We start from the raw sequence: 18882 nt of genomic DNA, 5'->3' as shown, positions 1-18882 counted from the left end.
TGTTAAAAGGCTACTGCAGGCTTCGGTCAGCCCGCTTTTCGCGAGCTGAACCTTTTCAATCACCACACTCATGATAGTGCGGTGTTCTTCCTCGATGGAAGCGCCTTTAAGCGCCTCCAGCAGGTTATCCGACGCCTCCGGTTGGACGGAGGCCGCCGGCGTCACGGTCCTGCCCTTCTTTCGAAGGGGCCGCTTGCCGGACTCTGGAACCACAGCGGGTTCCGATGTAGAGTCCGGCACGAAGTCCGGGGGGCTGCCTGACGGCGCCTCCGGAGCCTCCTCCTGATGGGTCCCTCTCTGGGATCCCACCTCGGCGTCCTTGTTGGCGCGTGGGGTGGAGGCAGTCGGGATGGAATTCACATCCGACGAGGCCAATGACCAGCTCGATGAGTCAGGGAGATCATCATTGGCCGGACTACGGGCAGAATGCGGCGTTAGAAGGATACTACGCGACATAAAAGAAATTACACATCAAGGATCCGGATACTTACGATCTTGCCGGACGCCTGGCCCTTGGAGGCCGCTCATCCTCACCAACGCTGATGTTGGCGGAACTGTCCGGGGGGATAGTTCTCCCCCTCTTGGACCCTTCGGCCCCCCCGATGGGGGAAGCCTTCCTTTTCTTCTCTCCCTCCTCCGGGAGAGAGTACTCCTCCTCCTTGTCTTCGGGAGAGGAGTCCTCGTCGTCGTCAGACGCCTGATTGCGGGAACTCTTTTGAGTCCCCGCGGCCACCTTCTTGGCCTTCTTCTCCAACACCACGTGCGGTGCCGGAACCAGCAGCCCTGTTAAGTGGGCATTCGCTGGGTCTTCTGGCATGGGAGCCGGGCTGATGAGCAGCTTGGCCTTCTCCATCCATTCCTGTTAAAGGAAGAGGCAAAATGAAGCCTCACTAGAGTCAATCTAATTATCACAAGTGTCCCGTAATGGGGTTGAATCACTTACCTCGTCAGTTGGATTCTGCGAGCTGAATCCGCGGTCTTTGGTCGCGGACGCGGGGGCTTCGGCGCCCTTGAACAGCACCCTCCAGGCGCCTTCGTATGTTGTATCGAAGAGCCCATTTAGCGCCTGGTGCTGTTCCGGATTAAACTCCCACAAATTAAATGCCCGTTCTTGGCATGGGAGGATTCGCCGGATGAGCATGACTTGGACCACGTTGACGAGCCTGAGCTTATTGCTCATCATCTTCTTGATACATGCTCGGAGTCCCGTCACCTCCACTGGATTCCCCCACTGCAAGCCCTTCTCTTTCCAGGAGGTGAGCTGCGTGGGGATGCCTGATCTAAACTCGGGGGCCGCCACCCATGTGGATTTGCGTGGCTCGGTGATGTAGAACCACCCCGATTGCCACCCCTTGACGGAGTCCACGAAGGTCCCTTCTAGCCAAGGGACGTTGGGCAATTTGCCCAACATAGCGCCTCCGCATTCCGCTTGCGTACCCTTCACAACCTTCGGCTTGACGTTAAAGGTCTTGAGCCACAGGCCGAAGTGGGGCCGGATGCAGAGAAAGGCCTCGCACACGATGATAAACGCCGAGATGTTGAGGATAAAGTTCGGCGCCAGATCGTGGAAATCTAGGCCGTAGTAAAACATGAGCCCCCGGACAAATGGATGGAGCGGAAAGCCCAGTCCGCGGAGGAAGTGGGGAAGGAAGACGACCCTCTCATGAGGCCCGGGGGTAGGGATGAGCTGCCCCTCGTCGGGCAGCCGATGCGCGATATCGCCGGAAAGGTATCCGGCGCTGCGCAGTTTGGTGATGTCCTCCTCCTTGACGGTGGAGGCTAACCATTTACCTCCCGCTCCAGACATATTCGGAGAAGGTCGAGGTGAGATGCGCGAGTTCGGGCGTTGGAGCTTGAATTCGTGGGGATGGATAAGCAAAGGAGGAAGAAGGCGTAGGTGAGAAGGTGAATCCTTATCCCTTATATATAGGCGGACAAAACTATGCGTCCCCCACCGGCCTGGTAAAACTCGCTTATCTCCCAAGCGCCACCGTTGATGGCGCGGTTGGGTTACCCACGCACGTATTGATGAGAATCCCGGAATAAGGGGAACACGATCTTTGCTTCGACAAGACGTGCCAAGGAAACCGCTTCGCTAAACATGCTGAGGCGATATAGTAATTCAAACAAGGACCTGGTGGCGGTGTGATGTCACGCCGCATAATACGTCAGCAGATTGAACTAAGTGTACATTTTATTCTCTCTACGGTGGAATGTGGAATTTATTTTGCAGAGCCGGACACTATCCCGGTGTTCATTATCTTCTCTGGATTATTCAAGGGAGGAACCCGCCTTGCAATGCCGAACATTATGCACGCCGGACTTATCGTCATTGAAGACTGGTTCAGGGGCTACTGAGGGAGTCCTGGACTAGGGGGTGTTCGGACAGCCGGACTATCAATGTCCGCCGGACTCCAAGACTACGAAGATACAAGATTGAAGACTCCGGCTCGTGTCCAGAAGGTACTTTACTTGGCGTGGAAGGCAAGCTTGGCGATACGGATACGTAGATTTCCTACTATTGTAACCGACTCTGTGTAACCCTAGCCCTCTCCGGTATCTATATAAACCGGAGGGCTTTAGTCCGTAGGACAACATACACAACATACAATCATACCATAGGCTAGCTTCTAGGGTTTAGCCTCCTTGATCTCGTGGTAGATCTACTCTTGTACTACCCATATCATCAATATCAATCAAGCAGGAGTAGGGTTTTACCTCCATCGAGAGGGCCCGAACCTGGGTAAAAAAACATCGTGTCCCTTGTCTCCTGTTACCATCCGCCTAGACGCACAGTTCGGGACCCCCTACCCGAGATCCGCCGGTTTTGACACCGACAATACCTATTAGGCATTATGAGAAGGAAAAAAAAGTGCTGCCTCGTGTTTATCTAGATTATAAAAGTATGGTGACACATGATTTTATTGTTAAGAATAAGGAAGGAGAGCTTAAATACAAATTGTTCTTTAATAAACATCATCCTGAGACTATTACCCTGCCTGCTCCTTTTTTGTTTGATTTATCTGCAGGCCAGTACCTTGTTTAGTTGAAGGCTATTCATGCCTACCGGAACCCTGCACCAGCCATGGAGCCAGAGCCAGAACCACAAGTTGATCCTTCACGACAGTCTAATTACCAGTGGGATCCGGAGATGATTGTCAGCCAGTGGCAATCGGAGACTTCCTCTTCTTCTTCTCAGTACGACCCCAACTACTATTATGGATATCCGCCAGGCCAGCCGTGGCCATAGACCAACTTAGGCCAAAATCCTAAGCTTGGGGGAGTACGTATTTCCCACCGACATTACATTTATGTTCATACACTCATTTGCTAGATGTCGACGCTCATACTTTTTCATTGTATCATCCATGCTAGTTTATTTTCCTTTTTATGCTTTCTTCTTGTGTGTTTGATTAACCTTAAGAAAAACCAAAAAAATTATTTGTAGCTTTTAATTAGTTTACTTTCCATGCTTGTAGTAGTAATTAAAAAGAAAACCCAAAAAGATTTCCCGTTCTTTTTTTACTTGTTGGGAGCTCTTCCGTGTAAATAGTTTTATTTCTTTTTCTTTTCTTTGGGGGTCAAGAGGAGAAGACCATGATTAAATTGTTGAAGTGGCTCTTATATACATTATTGTTGATCTGACAAAAGAGCCCATGTTGCCTTGTCTTCTCCTGTTTATTGAATGCCTATAGATTCCAGCTTATTCCAATGCACACGCACTATTATTATTATTCACATCGTTCGGTCGTGCAAGTGAAAGGCAATTAAGATGATATATGATGGACTGACTGAGATGAGAAAAGTTGGTATGAACTCGACCTCTTTTGTTTTTGTAAATATGATTAGTTCATCGTTCCTGATTCGGCCTATTATGAATAAACATGTTTGCAATGACAACTAGAGATCATAGTTCCTTGTGTCATGCTTGATTAGCTATGAGTCATAATGGTTTACCTTACGTGCCAACATGCTATTGAGATGGTTATGATGTGGTATGATAGGGTGGTATCCTCCTCTGAATGATTTAAGTGACTTGACTTGGCGCATGTTCATGCATGTAGTTGAAACAAAATCAACATAGCCTTCATGATATTTATGTTCATGGTGGATTATATCCTACTCATGCTTGCACTCGGTGTTGATTAATTTTAATGCATGTCTGTTGTCGCTCTCTAGCTGGTCGCTTCCAGTCTTTTGCTAGCCTTCACCTGTACTAAGCGGGAATACTGCTTGTGCATCCAATCCCTTAAACCCCAAAGTTATTCCATAAGAGTCCACTATACCTACCTATATACTGTATCTACCTGCCGTTCCAAGTAAATTTGTATGTGCCAAACTCTAAAACTTCAAATAAATATCCTATTTTGTATGCTTGAATAGCTCATGTATCAACTAGAGCTGTCTGTATCTTCCATGTTAGGCAGGTTATTCTCAAGAGGAGTGGACTCCGCTCCTCACTCATGAGATAAATGGCTGGTCACCGGGATGCCCAGTCCCATGCTTTATGCAAACTAAATCAAAATAATTGCAAACAAAACCCCCCTAGGTCTCTTGTTAGTTGAAGGCACTCGTTGTTTCGAGCAAGCCATGGATTGATGCTTGTTGGTGGAAGGGGGAGTATAAACTTTACCATTCTGTTTGGGAACTGCCTATAATGTGTGTAGCATGGAAGATATTGCCATCTTTTGGTTGTTATGTTGACAATGAAAGTATACCGCTAAAAATATTATTCACCTCTGTTTCAAAACCGAGCTCTGGCACCTCTACAAATCCCTACTTCTCTCTGCGAAGGGCCTATCTATTTACTTTTATGCTGAGTCATCACACCCTCTTATTAAAAAGCACCAGTTGGAGAGCACCGCTGTCATTTGCATTCATTACTATTAATTTACATTGAGTATGACTTGACTGGATCTCTTTTACCATGAATTACAATGTCTAGTCAGTCCTTGGTCTTTAAAGGTGCTCTGCATTTATGTTTTGCGGTCTCAGAAAGGGCTAGCGAGATACCACCTTGTTATATCATATTATGATTGTTTTGAGAAAGTGTTGTCATCCGAGATTTATTATTATTGCTCGCTAGTTGATTATGCTATTGATATGAGTAAACTTGAGACCTATGCGTTATTGTGAATGTGGTTATCTATAATCTTTGCTGAAAAATTGAATGTTGGCTTTACATATTTACAACAACAAGAGCAAACAGAGTTTGTAAAAGTTTTTTTATCACTTTCAGTTTATCAACTGAATTGCTTGAGGACAAGAAAAGGTTTAAGCTTGGGGGAGTTGATACGTCTCTGTCGTATCTACTTTTCCAAACACTTTTGCCCTTGTTTTAGACTCTAACTTGCATGATTTGAATGGAACTAACCCGGACTGACGTTGTTTTCAACAGAATTACCATGGTGTTATTTATGTGAAGAAACAAACATTCTCAGAATGACCTGAAACTTCACGGAGCAACTTGGAAAATATAAAAAATACCTGCAAAAGATAAAGGCCAGGGGGCCCACCACCTGTCCACGAGGGTGGGGGCGCGCCCCCTACCTCGTGGGCCCCCTGGTGCCTCTCCGACTCCAACTCCAACTCCATATATTGTGTTTCAGGGAGAAAAAAATCAGAGAGAAGAATCCATTGCGTTTTACGATACAGAGCTGCCGCCAAGCCCTAAAACCTCTCGGGAGGGCTAACTGGAGTCCGTTCAGGGCTCCGGAGAGGGGAATCCATCGCCATCGTCATCATCAACCATCCTCCATCACCAATTTCATGATGCTCACCGCCGTGCGTGAGTAATTCCATCGTAGGCTTGCTGGACGGTGATGGGATGGATGAGATCTATCATGTAATCGAGTTAGTTTTGTTAGGGTTTGATCCCTAATATCCACTACGTTCTGAGATTGATGTTGCTATGACTTTGCTATGCTTAATGCTTGTCACTAGGGCCTGAGTGCCATGATTTCAGATCTGAACCTATTATGTTTTCATCAATATATGAGTGTTCTTGATCCTATCTTGCAAGTCTATAGTCACCCATTATGTGTTATGATCCGTTAACCCCGAAGTGATAATAATCGGGATACTTACCGATGATGACCGTAGTTTGAGGAGTTCATGTATTCACTATGTATTAATGCTTTGTTCCGGTTCTCTATTAAAAGCAGGCTTTAATATCCCTTAGTTTCCGTAAGGACCCCGCTGCCACGGGAGGGTAGGACAAAAGATGTCATGCAAGTTCTTTTCCATAAGCATGTATGACTATATTCGGAATACATGCCTACATTGTATCAATGAACTGGAGCTAGTTCTGTGTCACCCTAGGTTATGACTGTGACATGATGAACTGCATCCGGCATAATTCTCTATCACCGATCCATTGCCTACGAGCTTTCCATATATTGTTCTTCGCTTATTTACTTTTCCGTTGCTATTGCTATCATCACTACAAATTACCAAAAACATTACTTTTACTACTGTTATCTTTTGCTACCATTATCACTACTATCATATTACCTTGCTACTAAACACTTTGTTGCAGATATTAAGTTTCCAGGTGTGGTTGAATTGACAACTCAGCTGCTAATACTTGAGAATATTCTTTGGCTCCCCTTGTGTTGAATCAATAAATTTGGGTTGAATACTCTACCCTCGAAAACTGTTGCGACCCCATATACTTGTAGGTTATCAAGTGCCACAGCAGCCAGCAGTGCCAAAAGCTACTCAAAAGTGGCAGCCACCTGATGAGGGTTGGCTCAAACTGAATGTGGATGGCGCAACATCGCGACATGGGGATAAAGGAGGAGGGGGTGCCGTGTTGAGAGATCACCACGGTACTTTTAGAGCTGGGTTATGCCATCATTTCCCCAACATAGTACACCCGGAAGCCGTGGAAATCTTGGCCTGCAAGAGGGCTTTGGAGGTGGCTCGGGAGGTTAATGCAGAACGAGTACATGTTGAGCTTGATAGCCAGAGTGTGGTGAAGATGCTTAATCAACCTATGAAGATCTTGGGCGTTGCTGGTCCTTGGGTGGAGGACATTAAAATGATGTTGCATTCGTTTGCGGGTTTTAAAGTCTCTTGGGTTCGGCGTTCAGCCAATATTGCCGCGCATAAATTTGCCAGTGTAGGTGTCGGAGATTAACTGTGTAAGGTTTGGTTGGGGGCTCCCCCTGACTTCGTTCTTGATGTAATCTCGGATGACATCCCGAACTTTGTGTTTTAAATAAAGCGGTGATAATTTTCCCTAAAAAAACCTTGATTCTTGTCTGCAACGGTTGGCGTCCAACCGCACACAAGTATATGTGGTTTACTTAATTGGACGACACCTGTTTTGCTAACCAAAAATATACAGGAGAACCCTCGTGGTCACCCTACTAATAACTGGGCGTGTGTCGACTAGCTCCCCGATCGTGTGATCAGCTTTTTATCGTGTGGCATGCAACAACCCTACTCATATACTCGTTTGCAACACATCCCTTGTTACAAGATGCATGAGCACAACACGGGCTCTGTTGCAAACCGATTAGGGTAAAATGTAGAACAACCATATACTTGTTTGCAAAGTGGGCCTTGCTGTAAGATACACGAGCGCAACACATTACACATGCTCTGTTGCAGGCCGGTCAAGGTTGTTTGTTGTGGCCGCAATATAGAAAACACTTTGAATGGAGTGCAACATGACTCATGTTGCAAACCGCGAGCACTACACTAGCCATGTTGCAAAGAGTTGGAGCCCGACTCATACAACATGTCACTCGACACAATTGAGCGTAGTATGGCTCATGTTACAAACCATGAACGCATGGGTGTTGGGGGCATGACCCCCGGGTAGGCTCATGGAGGCAAGACAACATTTCAAAACACCGGGACAACTCGACTCCCTCAAACCAGCTGGCCCTTCAGCCGGCTGAGCGCAGCCCCTCGACGAGGCCGGCTGGCTGCAGCCGGCGGGGTTAGTGCCCGTCAAATCCAACAATATCAAGCGACAGGAACAAGACACCTTGTACAACGTGAGGGCGTAGCTACAATGCTGTCGGCACCGCTGACCGAGGCGACCAACGCCCGGACGACCCGACACTGTAGAAGCGTCGTGCCAACCACCCCATGACGCCATGGTTTACATGCTACAACAATAAGCAGCCGGCAGGCCCCGCGGCCAGCGGGCCCGATGACCAACAGGACCCCGCAGCCGATGGGCGCCACGGGAGGCCAGAGACGCTGGCATCGGGGCCCACCCCACCTTCTCAGGCATTTTGTAATCTGGGAGGCCCAAGTATAAGACCTCCCAGGAGCCCCCTAGAAGGCGGTCGACTCATTCTCACCACCACACCCACATACATGAGGGAGAGAGCAGAGCTAGAGCTCTCTCTTTTTGTCCTCTGATACAACTCTAAGAGCAACCGTGTTCCTCATAGTGATCCTTGCAGGACTAGGGTATTAGCTCCATGCGAGGGTCCTGGACCTGGGTATGTCTCTGTGTCATCGGTGCTCGTGCCTAATCCAGCATTCAGATGCCGTTGGCGCTCATGAGTCCCAACCACACGAGATAAGCCACCTTATAGTATCTACCGTGCAAATACCTCGACAATGGAAGCCATGCTGCAAATTGACTGGAGCAGGCGATTAGACGTGTGTCATGCAGAATCCGACGGCTCTTGAGGCGGCTAATCTGATCCATGTATTAATCAGCCAACATGTAGCGTGCCCCAAATATGCAGAAGATTAAACAAGTACTCCATGTAGGTTGGAGTTGATGGTGAGTTCATGTGTGGGATCAACAACCTTCATAAATAAAAAATACATCCTTACCCATTTGTGGGGCTAGTAACTTTTCAAGATACATAAATAAGCAAATGTGCTTTTACTAAAACAAACAAACAAGTATACTACTACTATCTTGTGAGATCAACACTTGCAGAATGATATTATAAAAATGTGACTTCAACTTAAAATTATGCTCTTAAGTAGTTTGTAGCAACGCACGGACATTGGGCTGTCGTTGCCACTTGAGAGAATTCGGGAATTTGTTACACGGAAAATAGCAGCGTGCGACTTGAAAAGATTCAAATAAGATGACCATGAGCTCGTTAATTATTGTTACTGTACTACTAATATTTATCTCCAATATTCGATACTGCATTTACATAAGGTTCTAAGATTGATGGGATGAGCTAATCAATGGCGAGCCCAGATGGCCCTGAGCAGCTTGAGCAGCGCCATGGCGTTGGCCTTGGCCCTGGGGCTGCACTGGCTCTGCAGCAACAGGAGCAGCCGCGTGAGCAGCCCGGCGTTGATGGCGTCCACCCGCGCCTCCGCAGACTCGCGGCATGCCACCAGCAGCGACCCGATGGCGTGCTCGCTGCCGCCGCCGCCCGCCCGGTCCTGACGGGAGGGCACCATGAAGACCATCTTCACCAAGACGGCCGTCGCGCCGGGGCGAGCGTACATGGCCTGCCTGCCGGCGTCCACGCTGACGAGCACGAGTTCCAGTGTTTCCAGAGCCAGGGTCCACAGCGCGTGTGAAGATGGCCTCTTTCTGGAGCCGCCGTTGCTGATGTACGAGAGCAGGGCGTCGACGGCGCCCGCCGCCACTGCGGCCTCCCGGCTGGCCAGGTCAGACGAGCAGAGGCTGCACATCGCCCTCAGAGCGGCGTCGGACGCGCCGCCGCCGGTGTCGTCGCGCACCAGAGCGGCCAGTGCTCCCATAACCGGCTCTGAGCGGCCCAAGGCCACGACGGCGTCGACGGCAACGGCTCCGACGGTGTGGATTAGGCGGCACAGGCCTATCTTGATCTTGGGTCTCCCTTGTCTTAAAAGGAAGGCCAAGGAGGAGGCCAACTTCTTCTCCTCCTGCAGCGCGTCGGCGAGCTCACGCGTCGACGGCGACGCGAGGAGGCAGTCGAGTGCTAGCTCGGCGAGCACATCATCGCTGCTCCGAAGCATGAGGAGGCGTAGGAGCAGGGCGCAGAAGCCGGGAGGGGAGAGCGACCTGACGATCCTCAGCGTCTCCACGGCCGCCACCGTTGGAGAGGAATCAGGGGCGGCGGCGGCGGCGTCGAGGAGGTTGTCCCTGAGCGTGGGCAGCGCGAGGTCGGCGAGGAGGAGCCAGCGGTCGATGAGGTGCTTGAGCGTGCCGTTGGGCGCCAACAAGCCCGATGTGTGGTGCGGCAGCGGGCGCATGGTGACCGGGCACGTGCGGTGGCCTGCGGCGAGCCACCGGCGGATGCTGGGACGGTCGTAGGTCTGGCCGGTGGGGAGGAGGGTGACGGGGTCCGACATGAGGTCCAGGCTGATTGGGCACAGGAAAACCTCAGGGATCAACATCATCAGCTCACTCTCTAGTCACTCAGCTGACTGAAGTATGAATGTGATTCAGGCAGCTGAAGTGAGCCAGCAGGCAAGACAGATGATGATGATTCAGCTGAACCAACACCTCGACTACTAATAGTTTCAGCCTCTCGTCTTCATCTTGTATGGTTGATCAATCGATGCAAGCAATACTGCAAATTAAGAGCAACTCCAATGAGGCGACCCATTTCGTCCGTCCGCGTTCATTTGGGTAAGCGCGGATAAAAGTGGCGGCCTAACGTCCCGACTCAAACGGACGTGCGTCCGTTTTTCGTCCTCGGGCGACCTATCCAGACTCAATTTTGAGCCGGATTTGCGTCGGCGCGGATACGAGACAGACGCGCGCATGCCTACTCCTCTCCTCGGGCCCGCCGGTTGGTGGCAGCCACCACCATTTTTCCCAAAAACGCTCCCGTCCGCGTGCGCCCCCGCCCCCCAACCAGTCATGGAGGACGCCATCGACCTCGACCTCGACGCCGCCGCCGCTGGCCTCGCCTCCCTCGCCTTGCCCGGCGCCGTCGCCCCCTCCGGGAACGGCAAGCCTCGTGCCCCGCGCAAGACCGCCGCCGCAACCAAGCCGAAGAAGGCGCTGATGCCCGAACAGCGGGCAAGGGAGTCGGCCAAGAGAAAGGGCCGGAGGCACGCCGCGGACGCGAGGGATGAGGCTGCCGCCGTCGCCGCTGCGCAACAGGAGTTCACCAACGCCCGCGTCGCCGCGGCAACGAGGGAGACGCTCTACATGCTAGGGGTAAACCCTAGCCAGCACAGCGTCCTCCAAGCCGCCGTCGCCGCGGCCAGCACCGGCTCGTCGGCATTTCCTCAGATGGTGATGCCCGACTCACCCCGCGCGTCGGCTTGCAACCCAGTCCCCGGCTTCCACGTCTACCCGCATGCCTCCCGCCTCTCCGGGGAGTGCTCACCCGACGTGAGCGTGGTCGCGCCTTCCACGCCCGCGCCCGCGCCCATCGACCTCAACGCCACCCCGGTGGTCGGTGGCTCGTCGTCCGGCGACACGAGGAAACGCACGCGACAGACACCGGCCGACGGGCTCCTGTACGCACGTAACCTGTTCGAGAAAATGTCGTCCGCCGTCGACGAGGACTACATGCAAAACCTCATCTTCGAGGGTGGTGCGCCGGGCGCTGGCTACGATCCCGACGAGACATAAAGCCAGGACGGCCGCGGGGCGTTCACGCCGGCCGCTGGGTATGATCCCGATCAGGCGGCCTTCATGCGTGATCAGGTCGGCTTCCCCCTCGACTACAAGTTACCGGACGACTATGGGCTAGAGGAAGAGGACGAGTGCGACATCGAAGTGAAGCCTTTGTTCGAGGACGAGCTCGCCAACCAAGCCGCCGGTCCTAAGTCGAAGCGTAAGAGCAAGCGCACGAAGGCGTACACAGCTGCTGAGGACAAGTTTCTTTGCGAGTGTTGGCGAGACATTGGACAAGACCCAAAGAGGGCGCGGAACAAAAGCATTTGACCTTTTGGACTCGTGTGCACCGCGAGTTTCATGAGCGCAAGAAGTTTTCACCTTACCAATTTGTGAGCACGCGCAGGTGGGTCTTCATTTCCAAGCGGTGGAGGGTGATCCAACAAGAGTGCAACAAGTTTTGCGCCACCCTTGAGAGCGTCAAGGCCCGCCCCGTGAGCGGCATCGACATGCAAGACATGGTATGATAGCAAGCAAGCCGCCCTCTTTTGTGCCATCAAGATCATCTTTTTACGTCTTCATTTTCTATCACTTGCCCATATGCTTGCATGGAAACATTTTGTCGGCATTTCAACCTTTGGAGGCATTCAAGGTTCAACATAATGGCAAGTGCTTCAATCTCTCCCATTGCTATCGGGTCATCAAGGACGAAGAGAAGTTTAAGGCGCAATATGCCGCCCTCAAGGCACGTGGGGGGAAGAAAGCCGTGGAGGATGTTGGGGAGGGCGAGCCGGCACGGCCGAGGGGGAAGACCAACTCCAAGAAGGAGGACAAGCGAGATGCGACCACCAACGCCTTGATCGCAAGCGTGGACGGCATGATTAATAAGAAGGACTCAAGGGAGGAGGAGCGCCGGCATTTCAAGGCGGAGCAAATGGACGCTTTCATGGAGATCCAAAGGAGGAGGCTTGATCTTGACGCCGAGAAGCAAGCCAAGATGTTCGAGCTCGAAGCGGAGAAGCAAGCCAAGATGCTAGAGATCGAGGCCGCCAACGCCAAGACAAAGGCGAAAGAAGTGGCTCTTGCAAGCATGATAACCGGGGTGGAGATCATGAAGGTGGATCTCAACACCGTGTCGCCAAGGAAGAGGCCGTGGTTCGAAAAGATGCAGGCCGACATGCTCAAATTGGATGACGAGTGATCTATGCCGGCGCTGGCATGGTGCCGGCATGAGACATGGCCGCTGACATGATCGGCCGCGGGCCTTTTTTATTTAAAAGTTGAATGCGGACATGAAATGGGTCGGCGCGTTGAACGCACTGCCGACCAAATGCAAAATTGGGCTGACGCCGGACGGGCGGCCGACTCAAACGGACAAAAAAACTGACAAAAGCGCCGTCCGCGTTTGGATCGCCCCATCGAAGTTGCTCTAAGTGCACTGATTGCAATTGTGTGTGGGGTCACTGAAATCTTTGGAGTGTTCTTCTGTGTGGACAGTACCAACTAACTGAATGTTTGCCTATCAATTTGCCAGGGTGTCAGATTGCAAGCAGCATCGTTTTGGTCTAACTCTAACTACTAATCCAGAATTGTACATATGATAGTCAGATGCAGAAAAACATTCTGAGTTGCTCCATCGTGTTCAACCAGTAGTCAAACATATACGGGGAACTCCAATCAACCATACTCGCGGTGTATGCTTGCGTTGCATGTTCCATCGGCCTGATTTCGACGACTCTTGGAGTAAAGTAACCAAGAACATGCACGCATTTGGTTTGCTTAATTGAACGGCGCTAGTTTTGCTAACCAAAATACGGCCCCATGAGCACCCACTGTGTGTGGAAATCTAATCATTTGATCGCTCGATCGCGTGCGTGCAGTATGTGTCAAGGAATGAATGGTCCGTCAGAGAGCGATGATCTTTGCTGATGCGAGATTTCGTCCCAAAACACCTTTTGTCTAGTGTGGCACTTTACAGTTAAGGCTGATTTTGCTGACCAGCAACCATGATACCCTTACCTCCCTGCTATGTGGTCTTCAAAATCTTGGTGATGATCTTGCTGGACTAAAGGTGTTTAATCATTGATATGAACATACTAGTACAATTTGGCTTACCAAAAAAAAAAGCCCAATAACGAAACAAACGAAAAGGTACCGATTTTTGTTTTTTCTTCTGTCACAAATAAAAACCAATTTTTGATCTGCTATGAAAAACATGCCATCAACTTTAAAAGCGGAAAAAATGGGATGAAAAAAAATGCCATTTGAGTTTGGCCAAACTATTTATGATTTGTCATGACAACTATGTTGGAAATGTACTATGTATGATCCCTAGACTAAAAAAATGCATAGATTGTAATTTCATGGCATGATCTATAGACTAAAAAAACTCCTTAATGCATAGACTATATTTGCCATAGTCCATGTGCAGAAGAAACTCGCCACTTTGCAGAGAAGGAAGAAAAAAAATGGCCATGATACATATAGTAAAAATTGCCACTATCCATATACTACATTTGCCATGCTCGAGCAACTTAATTTGCCGGTCCAAATAAATTGTGATGGTATTAAAGAAGAAACACGAGGACTAAAACTAAAGTTGCCATGGGCCATGCCAACTTTGTTGGAAAATGTTCTATATATCATTATCCGTGGACCATAATAAATGCCATGATCCATGAACTTCATTTGCTATGATACATACACTAAGTTTGCTATGGTCCTGTTAAATTTTTTTTTGGCCATGTTGAAAAAAAGGAAGAAAATTTGCCATGTTCCATATAATTATAAGGGGGCTATTGCCCCTGGCCCCCAACCACCTATTCCACTTTGTTGGCTTTAGTGTGTCAAAAATGTTAAATTATTATTATAGGACCGCACTAACTGACAACTGTGTGGTCGTTAAGCTTAACCATCAAATAACTCTCTCTTTCCCTCTAAGGCTGGTTGTAATGGGAAGTATCATCCGTAATGCATGGTATCATATGTTGGTATCATATAGGACTACATTTATTGCCATGCATGACACAAAGTAGCACATTATTTAATATGATACGGTATCATGATATGATACTCAAACCTCTCTTTCTTCATTTAATTATATGCCATCTCGTTAAAATTGCTTAGGTGGCGCGTATAATACTACTTATGATACTCCCATTACGACCAGCCTAACTACATGCATGCATACATTAGGATGACCTCCTCTACTCCTGCAGCAATCCAATTTGATGCATACATGCACTAGAGGAAAAAAGTTGATGTCATCCTAAATTCTTCTATTTTGAAAATTTAAAATATTTTATAGCTCAAACCATCGGACCGGATGCAAATATGTTTGCATATAAAAGATTCTTCGCGACGAGATCTTCGAAACTATATCTAATGTTGGTGACGACTTTTTTGAGGGTCAAAAGTTTCCACGCCTGGCCTACATAAGTTACCGCGCCTATGGTATGTAAGTTATTGTGGTATTTTCACTGAAGTTACCAGCAACATAAAAATGCATGGTTCCGTCATCCTTCTGCACATGCGCATGCATGTATGCACTAGATGAAAAAAATGATGTCATCCTAGATTCTTCCTATTTCAAAATTCAAAATGTTTTCAAGCTCAAATAGTTGGTCTGAGATTCAAAATCAGTTTTCATATAAAAAATCCGCCGCAACGATCTTTGTAAGTAGATCCCATGTTGATATGTTCTAGTGATTTTTTGGAGGTTAAAAGTTACCATGCCTACGATGTGTATATTATCATGTTGTTTACACACAAGATACCTAGGTATGTTTTCAACAATTTTTTTTTCTAAGGTCAAAGTTACCATGGTGTTTTGTGCCTAAGTTATCATGCTTGCGATGCATATATTATCATGCTATTTACACATAAGTTACGTGTTATGTTTTTAACTTCTTTTTTCTGGTCAAAAATATTACCACGGTGTTTATGAATGAGTTATTGGGTCCACGATGTGCATATTACCATGCTATTTATACATAATTTACCATGGATATGTCTTCCATATGGATGTGACAACGCCATGTCACCCTGAAACAAGCCCACCTCCTCATGCTTATTTGTTTTTTTATTCGGCAGGTGGGTATGCCCGCGCATCGCCACACATGTATGCCATCATCATTATTAGGAATAAATTAATTAGATTAATTAGGGGATAATCCCTGTTTATGTCGGTTGCTTAATTTGGCAACTGCTCCTTGTAAACCGCCTTTGTACTATGTATTGTATGTCAGGGATGGATTTGCAACTAGGACAAAAAAAGGGTCGAACCTCCAGCTACGTGTCCAGAGTGCACTTACAACTGAGACGAATAAATGGGCCAAGGCCAATTACACGTGAAAGGTATACTTGCAACTAAGAAAGAAGAATGGGTCAGACCCAGTTACATACTAATGGTGGGCTTACAATAGATTCGTCACCCCTCTCTTCAAAGAGTCATCCTAGACTCTAGCTAACCATTACACAAAAGAAAAGAGGGCAGTACCAAAGAGCGGTCCAAGGCGTTTGTGGAACACATAAGTTCAGTTTTCACCTTTTCTAACTTCAAATATTTGGTTAAGAGCAGTCCAAGGGTCCAATAAATCTTACAACTAACATTTTCATAGAGTACAAATTTGTAATCAGCCATGACCATTTTCATATCATTATGCCGCCACCCAAGATGATTAAAACATCCTTGACCGCATGTAGCAACCGTGTACACACCACCGTAAGCAGTCGTCGATATTCTTGTCGCTGAAATGTAGACCACAAACAAAGTACTGCATACACTAGAAGATAACCTGGAACAAAGAGTAGTTTTTCACATTAAAAATTATGGGTGTCACAATGACCAAATCAAGGTTGCTGCTTCCACCATTATCAATGCGCTTTCATGTAGCCAATTACCAAACATGTTGGCAACACTACTAGGCAGATAAACGTTACATGCAATCTAGATGACTGGATGACTGCCCATGTAACCCGTGCGAGCTTGCATTGGCAGAAAATTATATTTGATTGTCTCATTGTCATGAAAACAACACTTCTTACTTCCAGACTAGTTGCGTCGAGCGCAATTTTCCGTTGCAAAGACCACACATTGACGAAGATACCATAAAAACCTTAATTTTTCAGCAATACCTTTTATTTCGAAATTATTTTATTATCTTAAGACCAATGGGTATTAGTGTGATTGATACCCACTATCGAGAGATGTTTTGTATGATAACAGGTGCATGGTGTTTTCTGGCATATAACAGGACAGATGGTAATTGCTAATTTCTTAGTAAGAAAGCATTTATACAAGGTGACCGTGGAACCTTTACATCAAGAAGGAAAACTAAGAACGAAACAAGAAGTTTGGAATCTGCTAGAGCACCGACCACACAGAATTTATACAGTGCACAATTTTTAGCTACGGTATATATAGATGCACAAAAGCCGGCCGGTTTCACTGGCTTTTCTTACATAATGTATGCACATATTTCCGATTTCAAGTTTCAACAGAAGTAACACATTTAGATGTTGCTAACCTAAGTAAGCTTATAAGGCCGCAACCATCATTTTGTTGTCATTCTCAGCTAGTTGTTCCTTTCCCACGGTGTTTCTTCATTTTTGATGTGGAGGCTGAATCGATGGCCAACTCTTGGATCTGTTGGATCAACTCTGTATCTAAGGGCCGGAACATAGTCTTTTGTGCCTTTTCCTGCATCAAATTAAACATATGTATGATAATCCAATATACTTGGAATTTCTCATGGAGTAACTGTACAGAGAAGAACACAGAACATAATGAACTGACCTTCCTTTGAGAGCTGCACGGGACCCCACAAGCTCTCAGAAGATTCCTCCATTTGTCCTAAAACATGAAAAACAACATGCTATCTGAATCAATATATTTTTTTAGTCAACTTTGATATTCTCCCCCAACCTAATAAAAACAACTTCAATGTTTGCCCATACCTTGAGATGTGCTGGGTCTCGAATCGATGATGAGAAGTAACGATTCTTCACCATAGTCCATCGCCCGGCACCATATGTCTTGACACCCTTAACCAGCTTCTTCACTTCTTCATGTGTCCAATGCTCATTGTTCTTTCGACGGTGAAAATTCATGCCCCCGCTTCCCCAAGGAAATATCCTCCTCTTGCGAGGACCTCGAAGGCGATGCCACCAATTTTGCTTTACTATGAGGTCTAAACACCAAATATGCATACATTAGCTTGATGAGCTTGCGAATACACAAAAACTGAATCTGCTCACATGCATGTGTAACTGGAAATACTAGACAGGATAGCATAATTGACATGGTACCTCCCAAATCATCTTTGGGCTCTGGTGCAAATTTGCTGATTCCCATGCCATCGACGCCATACACATAACTGCAATATTCTTCCACCTGTCATGAATAGATATAAGTATAACTACCTTGATTTTGATTTTTACCGGTGACGGTGCAGATGGTTGGATTGTGTCTACTGTCTAGGAGTTTGGTGCCCGGCAGAGTTCCTTTTTTTTGCGGGGACAGAGTTCCTTTTGAGCAAGAGCAATAGGGAAGCCCCCTGCTACACCTGTTTTGTTTTCATAGTTCGAGTGGAGTTGTGTTTGTATTCCTTTGTGGCCTCGGCAGACGATTGGTGTAGTTACTGCACTTTTCACTACTCTTCCTCTGTCTAGCATAAGTATACTGCAATTTTTTTAGGGCGAATGGACAAATATATTACCTCTGTCCCAAAAAACTTCTAAAACGTGTCTAGCTAGATACATCCGTATGTAGACAAATCTAAAACAAGCTTTTTGGGACGTAGGGAGCATTACGTAGTGCACTTGTAAGGTCCAAAATCAACGTTTGGTCTGCATGTACTATGGCGCGTGTCTAGCATAAATAAAACATGTGAGAAGAGAGCTAGCTGAGCAAGAAACGAAATGTACCTGACTTGGAAGAGGGATGGTAACTGAAGATGGAGGCCAATCGAGCGGGTCAGCAAGAATCGGCGCCCAAATCTGCACTTCTTCCGCGTCCTCCATTCAGCGAGCAGCTGCCGCTGCAGCCGAAGTTGCAGGACAACGGAAGTGGCTCAGGACGCAGGACTAATCAAGAGGGGCCGCCTGATGCCAGACCACCAGATGATGGCGCACAACTGAACATGGTGCTAGCAACCTGCAGGAGCAGATGACATGACAACAACCAAAGTCAGGACCTCTCCCGCGCATTCCCAAGTCCCAGCCAGCCTATGGAGTTGTCGAACTAATGAGGACAGGATTACCCGGCCAATGGAGAGGCGCGGCGCACGTGATCGTGATTCGCCGACCGGGGTGGGGGATGCGGCGGAGAACACTGGATGGAGTAGCAGGGGCGCCGGACGCGGGGAAGAGGAGGAAGAAGA

General features: G+C 47.9%; 1 protein-coding gene across 1 annotated transcript; it reads right to left on the bottom strand.

Moving 5' to 3' along the window:
- Positions 1-16840: 16840 nt before the first annotated feature.
- LOC119328790 lies at positions 16841-18550 on the bottom strand. The gene is made up of 5 exons (XM_037601772.1): positions 18428-18550; positions 17810-17894; positions 17459-17691; positions 17298-17354; positions 16841-17201 (listed from the first exon to the last, which is right to left on the bottom strand). Exons 1-5 carry the CDS (start codon positions 18521-18523, stop codon positions 17073-17075), a joined length of 600 nt encoding a protein of 199 aa, XP_037457669.1. The 5' UTR covers positions 18524-18550; the 3' UTR covers positions 16841-17072.
- Between the last annotated feature and the right edge of the window lie 332 nt (positions 18551-18882).

Source organism: Triticum dicoccoides, chromosome 7A (assembly GCF_002162155.2).
Source record: "Triticum dicoccoides isolate Atlit2015 ecotype Zavitan chromosome 7A, WEW_v2.0, whole genome shotgun sequence".
Taxonomy (NCBI): Eukaryota; Viridiplantae; Streptophyta; class Magnoliopsida; order Poales; family Poaceae; genus Triticum; species Triticum dicoccoides.
The sequence above is the reverse complement of the archived record's forward strand: the minus strand, read 5'-3'. Positions and strand labels throughout refer to the sequence as shown.

Coding starts and splice junctions, on each gene's coding strand:
- LOC119328790 (XM_037601772.1), bottom strand. CDS start 18,523: ATGGAGGACGCGGAAGAAGTGCAGATTTGGGCGCCGATTCTTGCTGAC. Junction 17,692..17,809: donor GCCCAAAGATGATTTGGGAG/GTACCATGTCAA, acceptor TTTGGTGTTTAG/ACCTCATAGTAAAGCAAAAT. Junction 17,202..17,297: donor CGTGCAGCTCTCAAAGGAAG/GTCAGTTCATTA, acceptor AATTTGATGCAG/GAAAAGGCACAAAAGACTAT.